Source organism: Hipposideros armiger, unplaced genomic scaffold (assembly GCF_001890085.2).
Source record: "Hipposideros armiger isolate ML-2016 unplaced genomic scaffold, ASM189008v1 scaffold_561, whole genome shotgun sequence".
Lineage (NCBI taxonomy): Eukaryota > Metazoa > Chordata > Mammalia > Chiroptera > Hipposideridae > Hipposideros > Hipposideros armiger.
In genome coordinates this window covers 1,010,542-1,020,264 of record NW_017731911.1, presented here as the reverse complement: position 1 = coordinate 1,020,264, position 9,723 = coordinate 1,010,542, and the positions used below count along the sequence as shown (strand labels likewise).

Sequence of the window (9,723 nt, the reverse complement as noted above, 5' to 3'; positions counted from 1 at the left end):
CCCAGAAGGCTGGCCTGAGGATGTTTCCACTGTAACACCCCAGGACAACCCTGAGACCAAAATGGCAAAGAGAGCGCATCTTTTCAATTGATTCACAGTGACTGCCTGGAACAGTGTCATGAACTCAAGCAGCTTCAGGGTTCCTGAGAAAAAGAACCACAACTGATTAGTGTCTGAGCTGGGGCGGTAAGGGAGTGTGGCAGGGTTCATGCATTCATCCACACGCATTCAATAAGTGTTTATTTAGCACCTACTACATGCCAGGCTATGAGGGTGCTATGAAGCTTGCCTCTTTGCAGGAGCTCAGTTCTCAAAGGCTCAGCCAAGAAAGAGCAAAAAACCCCAAGCCCAGACTCCACTCTGTCTGGACCTTCTCCCTTTGAGCCTGTTTCAGGCCTTGGGAAAGGCCTGTGTCCCATTCTCTCAGAGTCTTGGACAAATTAGCTGCTTGGTAGTTATTTGTGGAAGGAAGAAAATAAATGCGTGAATTACCATATTTTCCAATTTTTATTCATTCATTTAACAAAGAAACCAATATACACATTTTGCAAGACCTTTTCAAAGATTTGGAGATGAAATAGACCCAATCTTCGCCCTCTAGGAATTCTTAGCACTATCTGGAGATTAGACATGTGCCCAAATATCTGTAAAACAAAGTCATCATTTATAAATCCAAGTTCCTGGGGGAGCCTGGCTTCAGGAAGGCAGATATAACTTGTCTGGGGTCCAGGGAAGCAGAGGGGAGATGCATGGACAGGTGAAAGCCCATGGAGAAAAGGGAGAGGCCAGCTGCCCTTTGCCCATTCCCTGCCCCATCCAGCCCAGGCAGGGCCCCCTCCATGCCTCCCTGTCCCCCTGGAGCCTGGAAACAGTAAGCAGCTGTGTAGGTAGGGTGGCAGCAAGAGGTCAGAGCGAGAATGGCAATATAAATCCCCTTGAAGGATACACTTGGAGATGTCCAAAACTTGCTCTGAAAAAGCCAGGCTATTTGTCACTCTGGCTGCTGGCAGTGACGACTTTGTAGCTCAGGAAACAGCGTGGAAGGAGGGAGGCAAATGCAGTCCCTGCCCCAGCTCCCTAGCAGGCTTACCATGGCTGACCACAGCACATGGCTCAGCCTAATTGGCTGTCCCGTCTCTGCCCTGTATCACAGGCACGGGGGGCTCTGTCTGTTCCTCCAGCTCCCAGCACAGTCCTTGCACATGACTATGCTCTCTAGTTCTCAGCCCCTGGGACCTGCCCACTCATGCCTCGCTGGCTGGTGAGAAAGGGGAGATGGGTCAGGGGGTGATCAGGAAAAGAAATAGGACAGCACAGGGTCTTGGAGGACATGGTGAGGTGGAAGGAAGAACAGAGTGGTGGGGCCATGGGGTCAGGAAGGAGTACAGTGTGGGGAGATGGAATCCACTTCGGATCCTGGCCATGCTGTGAGCCCAGAAAGGGACTCGTGGAATCCGCCTCCCCAGAACTTAAGCCTCTCTTCTGGGGCAGTCTGAGGCCACAACCAGGAAGCAGTGCAGCCTATGTGCATGGAGTTTTTGAAGAGTCTTGTAAGGCTCAGCCTGTGAGCTGGGGAGATCTCCAACGCTGAAGCCATTCTTTGTGGTTTTGTCCTGCCAAGAGGAGGAAGCATGGAGACCACAGGAACGAGGCATGCACACAGAGGTGCACACATGGGCCTCTCACATAGGTCTCCAGGGTCCCTGAAGAGGGTCCCCTTGTCCCTCTGTGGCTGGTGGCTGATGAGCCATCACTGGCATGCAGGGCTAGGACCCAGAGCAAGTGACAAAGCAAGGAGGGTGTGCCGAAAACAAATCTGCAGATGACTCTGTGACCATGAACCCTCAGCTGGCCTGGGAATGCCCTCACAAGGCCCCAGGAGGGTGGCTCTTCAAAATTCTTATTTTGGTGAGTGTCTTCTTGCATGGTTGCTTACAGAAAACTGTTTAGAGACTGTTGATGGAACTTGAATCTATCTGAAATGGATTTCCCTTACCCGGGAATGTATACAAGCATGTGTCTGGAGATGCATGTGCACTCAAGAAGGTGTGTGTGTGTGTGTGTGTGTGTGTGTGTGTGTGTGTGATGTACAAGAACACAAGCTGCTGTACTGAGGAAGAAGCTGGAAAAGAAAAGAACAGCATGGACTTTTCATCAGTCATATACACACAAGTGTGTGTACTTGTGTGCACGCGCGCGCGCACACACACACACACACACACACACACACACACACACACACCCCTCCACATTTTTGGCAAAGCCTGTATCCCACAATCAGTGATTCTAAATCACTTTTTTGTCAGAGACCTAAGCCCACTTAAATCAGTGGCTCAACCTTGCCTGCAGATCAGAATCACTTGGGGAGCTTTTCTAACTCTCCGTGCCCCAGCCACACTCCAGGCCAATACATCAGAATTTATGGAGATGAGACTTTGGTGGCTGGCATTAATACTTTATACAAATATTTAATTCTCCTTAGGTGATTCCAATGTCCTGTCAGGGCTAAGTATTCCTTTGCACAAAAAACTTCTATTCATCCCTCAAGACCCAACTCCCATGGCCCCTTTCTAGGAAAGGCCATCCTGATACCTCCCCAGGGAGAGTTAGTTTTTTTTCTTTCCTGAAGCTCCCAACAACATCTTAGTCATCCGGCTATATCATAATTATTTGCTTGTCTGTCTGTACAAAACGATGAGTTCTGTGAAGACAGGCACTACCTGGGATCCATTTCTCTATTGCCAATACCTAGCTTAGTGTTGATATGCAGCTGACAATCAATAGATGCTAGGGAGTGACAGGGAAGTGTGTAATGAAGGCTGTGAACAGGAGAGGTGTGGGGAGGGGAGGCCATGGGTTGTTTCTGGGTGGTAAGGCCATGGGTCTGGTCCCCTGGCAGTGGGATGGGGGCAATCCCCCCCGCCTTTTGGTAACAGAAAGGGCCCGCTGGTGTCAAGAAGTTTGATGCTGATTGGCCCACATTTCCTGCTACCAGCGTTACTCAGAAGTTCAGAGGTACAACTGAGTACCAGGGTGACAGAGTACCAGGGTGCCCGGAGTCCCCTTCCTATCTGTCCCCTATCAGCCCCCATTCCAAGCCCACTTTGTCTGGTCTGCTTCTGTGGCACCTTTGCTAGGAGGAACGCTCTGAGCGATCTGAGTCCCCTGCTTCTGGCCCAGATTTTGGTCCTTGGCAAAGAGCCATGCGAGGGAAAACATGGGTGCTAGAAGAGGAGGCTCCCGACAGCCAACTCCACACACAGACACTCCAGCCCCAGCCCAGGAGCCTGAGGAACAGATAAAAGAGGACGACCTTGGTGTAACCAAGGGACAGATCTGTATCCTGCAGGAGTACATCCTTCTTTCCTCAGCACCTGCCTTCTTCTGAGGCAGCCCTGCCCCACCTACACAGCCCTTCCACCCCGACAGTCCTTTCCTAATCTTATTACTCCCTCCGCCATCCCCAGTGGGCCTTTACTGTCCCTATCTTAGGCCCACTGAGGTGAATGAAGTGCAGTGACAAAGCTGCTCAAAGACTGCGCTGGGACTGGACTATGGGGCTGGAAAGGGGTTAAGAACACAGAATTTGGAGGGAGGCCACCCTGATTTGAGAACCAGCTGTCATTGATTGGCCCTGTCTCCTTGGGGCCTTGGTTTCCTCATCTATAAAACGGGATTAAAAATAGAGCCCACACCTCATAAACTCTTGGTATGGATTAAGTGAGGTACAAAGTGGAAAGAGTTCCCCACATGTCCCTGACCAAGCCTCCTGGTCACTAGTCCTGGCTGAGGTCATAGTGAGGGCCTCCTCTACCCCTTTACACACACAGACACACACATTCACACACTGCCCACTTCCTGGAGGGCTCTCAGCCTCTAAGCAGAGACCGACCTCTCTCCTCCCCCAATTCCCCCCGCCCCCACCACTGACCGGCCAAAGTCTTGGTCACCCCACCCACAGAGTCCACTAAACACGAGAGAGTGTTTTCTTTACATGTTGGGGCTTTTACTTCAATTTGAAGCAGATGGATGAGCACAGAGGTGAACAGCTTTGGCCTCTTGAGCAAAGAAAGGGGCAGGCCTTGGCTTTCAACGTGTCCCACTCCCGGACATACTGGCCCATTCCCCTGGTCCTTTCCTCCCTTCTGCCCCCTGCACAGCCAGTAACAGACCACTGGCCTCCAAGCAGGGTGCCATCCTGTTTGCCCAGCCAGGTAGGCGGGCCACAGGTAAGGAGTGGCTGGCTGGGCTGCCTGGGCAGGCTCAGGTGCAAAGACCCGTAGGCAGGGGTGGTCAGTATTGCTTCTTTCCCCCAATTACCCCATTCCCCTGACGCTCAGGGCCCAAGAAGGGGACATTAAGAATCAGTGTCAGAGACCTGGGCAGCCAGTGGGAGGGAGAAAAGGGGGCCAGGATCTCAGACCCCACTCCCTACCGGCATCCCTAGCCTGCCTCTCACAGCCCGAGGAGGCTTATCTAGTGCCCAGCTAGCTCAGGGCCCCGCGTAGAAAGACAGGTCCAGGGTAGAGGGTCAGGTGCTTCCAATAGCCACCGAATGTCCATCCCTTCCGTGATTTCCTAGTGGAATTGCTGACTCGTCTTTGGCTTGAGATGGAAGTTGGGCAACAGGAGGAGCAAAAGTCATAGGGCGACGGTGTGGCTTTTCACTGTGGGGTTTTCTCACCGCGTTTTGTTCAGCGTCTCTGTGGAATCTTTGGCAATGAACATCTGCAGCCGGATGGTGGGCCTCGGGCCCCGGGCAAGGGGAAGGCAGAGCTCTCCCCTCCCGACCAGGCAGAGGGCAAAGTGCGAAGTCCCTGCGGAGTGGCTGGGGGAGGGCAGGAGGGGGAGGGAGGCAGGCGTGCTCCTGTCTGACCCTGAGAGGCAGTGGTCTGAGCATCTGGCAGCTTCTTGGAGAAGATGAGGCTGGACTTGGCGAGCTCACCTTCTCCTCAGGCTCGACTGGAAAGAGGGCCCACAGCAGCGTCCTTGGTCTAGCCCATGGCCAGTCACTCCTGAAAGAAACAACCGACCATCAGAAGCCGCCCCTACTTGTCCTGACTCGTTTCCAGAAGGCTGACCAGTACCAGGTGCCAGACCTCCTCTCACTTAATCACTGCAGCTGCCCTGGGAGGGACCGGTCTGGCTCAGGCAGGGGACTGCGTCTTGTGGGCTTCAGAAGGTGGTGGAGCCAGCATTTAAACCCAGGACTGGCTGCCTCCAGAGCCCACACTGCCCCTTTCCTCACCCCCTTGGCATTTCAGAGCCACTGCTGATTGTGTGGGTTTGTGGCAATGGGCAGGGATGCAGGGGTTAGAGGGCGCTCAGGGCCACCTAGTCTTTAGATGGCAATGCCCCAGTCACACCTCTGAGGGAAGCAAAGTCAGGCCTGCCCCCACAGAGATGGCCGCCCGCAGCTCCTCTTCCCTACACTGTAGACAAGGGCACCACAGCAGGTGTCAAGAGGCAGACTAGCTGCAACCTGCCAGCTGGATGATCGGAGACAAGTCGCTTAACTTTCTGTGCCTCAGTGTCCTCATCTTTAAAATGATACAACTGGAGCAGGTCAGTAATGTTCAAACATCCTTTTTCTTTTTTTTTTCCTTTTCTTATTGGGGAACAGCCATGGTCATTGGTTACACATTGCTTTCATGCTACAATGGCACAGTGGACTCTTTTAGGGAGGGCGCAGCTCACAGTGACCCATGTGGGGATCAAACCAGCAACCTTGGTGTTATCAGCATGACGCTGTAACCAAGTGAGCTAACCAGTCACATCCCCCCAAACTTTCTTTTAAGCAGTAGAAATGAAGTCTGAGCTGTTGATCCTAACATAGAACACAGATAATCATGGTTCTGGTCTATTTGGAGCAGCGACGTAGAAGGGACACATCGAGAGGGGACCCAGAGTCCTATTGCATTCCTTCCAACATTGCATTCCCTGGGACATCTTGAGAACTCGGGGCACTAAGGAGCACAATTTGAAAATCTGTAGGTTAGACCAAAAGTTCCTCACAGTCCTGACCTTCGGAAACTTCACACTGGCAGCTGAACTTGGTGTTTGATCGTGAGAAAACTGACCAGAGGGTGTGACCTGCTACCAGGAAGGGACAGGAGATGGAAAGGTCATAGGGGCTGCTGGGGTTTTAGCTTTTGGGGGAAGTCAGAGCTGGTGGGGAGGCTCCGCAAGGGCTTCCAGTCCACGCAGAACACGCAAACAAGTAACAGCAGTCCCTTAACCCGGCCCGGCACAGCCTTAATAAAGCAGTTCCAAATACTTCTCTCCGGATTCTTGCAACAGCCCTGAACAAACAGCTAAGCACTTATTTTTCAAGCAAAGCGTTTGTCAGGCACCTCCGACATGCCAGGGAGCTTCCTCACATCCGCCTCTCAGAGGTGAGCAATCCCCAGCTCAAAGAAAGAAGTGCTAGAAGTTGACAGCATCGGGATTTGAATCCAGATCGGCAGTGTTTATTCTGTGCCACAGAGGCTGCTCCTGCTGAAACGGAGGCTCAGGGAGCCGGGATGGAGCCAAACCACGAGGCTGGAGGGCCTGTGAACCACAGTCCTGGGGTGGCCGGGCTCGGCAGCCAGCCAAGGTGCAAGCTGGGGCAAGGCTGGAAAGGGGGTCCAAGGAGTGCAAGGGAGCTGGGCCAGGAGGAGGGCGTGTCATCTAGCTAACAGAGGCGAAAAAGGGAAAGTGAGAGGAGGGAACATCTTGATGTGGTGAGTCCAGGCTCTCATTCTCCCAGCCCAGGGTGCACGGCTGGCCCCAGCAGGAATCTGCTTTTTGTTACCGAGTCTGAGGAGAAGGATTAAGAAGCGGAAAGGAAACCCGTGGGGATGGCACTGGGTCTGTGGTCCACAGGCTTGATTTACAGCCCTCGTCATCCCGGCGCTGACTGCCTGGGCGGGCCCTGCCAAGGACAGCCAAGTTCCTTTCTTGTTCAGCCTTCCTGCAGCCTGTGGGGAGGCATGGGAGGCTGCATCAGCTGGAGTGGCCGGGCCGCTGGACCCCAGCCCGAAGACCTCTGTCAGCTCTCATACCCTGGTGAAGCCACGGCTACCACCCACGAGCAAGGGACACAGAGTTTCTCTCGCCAAGGCCTGACCTTCAATTCTTGACCCCACCCTTTCCCTTGTGTCTACACTGGACCTGAGTTCCTACCACCCACCTGGGCCTAGAAATCCCAGTACGTGCATCATCCATCCAAGGAAACCTTTTATCAATCAGGGCGTGGTGGGAAGAACACTGGGAGGCCTTGCGTGCCAGAACCTTCTCTGCAAAAAACCAGCTGTGTGACCTTGGGGAGATCACCTCACTCTGTGTTTTAATTCCGTTACTTGTATGTACAATGAGTTGGGCACTCCCCAAAGGGTGCTCTGCAGAACACTAGCCAGGTAAGGTATATCCCACAAGTTTGGAAACACCACAGACCTTGGCTCCATCTTGGAAAATCAATAGTGATTGATTTTCAGCATATCTCTCAGCATATTAAAGCCTCTGTAAAGTCCTGCAGTAAAGAAATTCACGCGGCTTTATTTACCCAGTGTTTTGCGAACTCACTCAATTGATGATGTGATTGCAACTGCATCATGAGAAGAAACTTACGCCAACCTCCTGATAAAGTGAAGCTTATTGAAGGCTACAATAGGGCATTTCAGAGAGGCCGGGGGCAAGTCTCAGGAAAGGCAGCAAAGGGCTTGCAAACCTCAGCAGGGGCAATCTGTGGCCCTTTTCCTGTAGGCACCTGTAGGAAACAGCACAAGGCCACTTGCAGTGAGTGATAGGCTTCTTTCCTGCCAGACTACTAACTGGCCCGGTCTCTCAGCATCCGAACCCCAAATGCCCAGCAGAGACCCTGATTGGTCCAGCCTCAGTCAGATTTCTTCCCCTGGACCAATCAGCTGTGGCTGAGGAATGGGACACAAACCTGCCAATGCTAGCCCTTCGGAAGGGGCTGTATGTGTGTGGGGGGGGGATGGGGTGAGTGTGCGTGCATAATTGCAAATACAGGGGAGGAGGCTGACAAGTACTCCCTACCGTGACAATCACACCACAGACCCCTGCCAGTGTGTGAGAAGCACAGCTTGAGAGGGCCTCTCGCATCCCTCCTGCTCTGGCTTTTTGTGGGTGCTGTGTCCACTCTGCGCTAAGGCTCTAGGTCCATCTGGGTAAGGTTCTTGGCTCACTGGCCTAAGGAGCCTCCTGCATCACAGCCACTCACCATAGAAGATGCTCTTTCAACACAGGCTCTGCTGCTAATACAAACTCTGAAAACCACTAGACAAGAGAGCCTCCTCAGTCCCTTTTGGCTGGTCTGATGTGCTGAGTCCGATCGAGGTGATTTGGTCAGTGTGGCAAAGTGGTTGAGTTTATCATATTTAGAAATCATCCTTTTATCTAATCACTCGTTTGTCGTCAGAACGTCAGCTCCGCAAGGACAGGGACGTGGTCTGCTTTATTCACTGCTGTGGACTTAGGGCCTAGCACAGTGCTGGACACAGAGCAGTGTCTCAATAAATAGTCGTTGAATGAGTGAATAAATAGTTCTAGTTGCAGGTATTTTACTTACTGTAGCTTTTATATACCACAGGATATGTTTCCTATTTCAAGTGTTACGTTGAGAATTTTTGTAAAGGTGTTTGTGCTTTAGGTGAACTTTTGGTAATTGTGAACCCTGGAACAATTCTGCATCTTTTTTGCTTTTGTTCACTTGCATTTTTTTTTAATTCCTAATTATACTTCCTCTGCTTACTAAGTTTGCCTCTGGCTGTAAGCAGATTGCTTTCCTCTCTTGATCACTCCTGTGTGATGTAGGGTAATTTTATCACGTTGGGGGCATTAAAAGAAATTACATCTGCCTTCTAAGTTATTTTACCTTTTAAATTCATTTTCACTCCCTGATGTCCACTTTACCTACTTAGCTATTTTTCACTATTTTCAAATTATACGTTTTCCTATATTTAAGCAATTTGGATACCTGCAGAAAAAGTTGTCCAATGGGATTGAAATCCTGACAGTTTTATTTTTTAATTGGTTTGCTCTAAAAAGAGAAGTCAGGTTTCAAATGTTATTTTAAAATTAAAAGATGAAAGACAAGTAGGGAGGACGTATTTCTCAAGACCCACACCATTAAGCATTATTTTACCTTCCACTTTTAAGTACACCAATCTGTGGGCTAGAAAGGGGGTTTCATATTCCATTCTGAATGCTGAACTCTGGGATTCATCTTGGCACCAAAGTTAGCAAGCTGTGGGGACCGGGGCAGGCTGGTTCATTTCTCCAAGCCTCAGTTTCCTCAACTTTAAAATGAGCACAGGAATAGTACCCACCTTCTAGATAAGTTACAAAGAATCAATGAGACAATGGGGCGGTGCCCTTGTCAGGAAGGAGCTGCCACACGTCGGAAGCACTGGAGCACGCTGGCTCACATTCCCACAGAGATCTGAGTCCTAAGTTGGACTAACTGGTGTTTGAAAACATAGAATAAACACGTTAAAAAGTCTCAAAACAAGTAACCAGAAATAGTCACTTTGAACCAACTGTCATCTTGACCAATTTGCTTTCAACATACTCTTTTTAAAAAAAAATAAGCACAGGGCCGGCTGAGTGGCGCGATGGTTAAGAGCTGCCTTGGGACACCAGAGGGCCCCGGTTCGGATCCCACATATGAGGGCCAGTGACACTGCCCTCTACAGCTAAGATGCTGAACAACAGTTG

General features: G+C 51.1%; 1 protein-coding gene across 3 annotated transcripts in view; it reads right to left on the bottom strand.

The window, feature by feature from the left end:
• Positions 1-494: 494 nt before the first annotated feature.
• The window catches only part of ATOH8 (atonal bHLH transcription factor 8), a 37,036-nt gene continuing 27,807 nt past the window's right edge, over positions 495-9,723 (bottom strand). For all 3 annotated transcript variants that reach the window (XM_019623785.1, XM_019623786.1, XM_019623787.1), the window contains one exon: positions 495-5,015. Coding sequence is in view for 1 of the 3 variants with exons in the window: in XM_019623786.1 (XP_019479331.1) it covers positions 5,010-5,015 (6 nt within the window). In the remaining 2 variants the exon portion in view is untranslated. The remainder of the gene's footprint in view (positions 5,016-9,723) is intronic.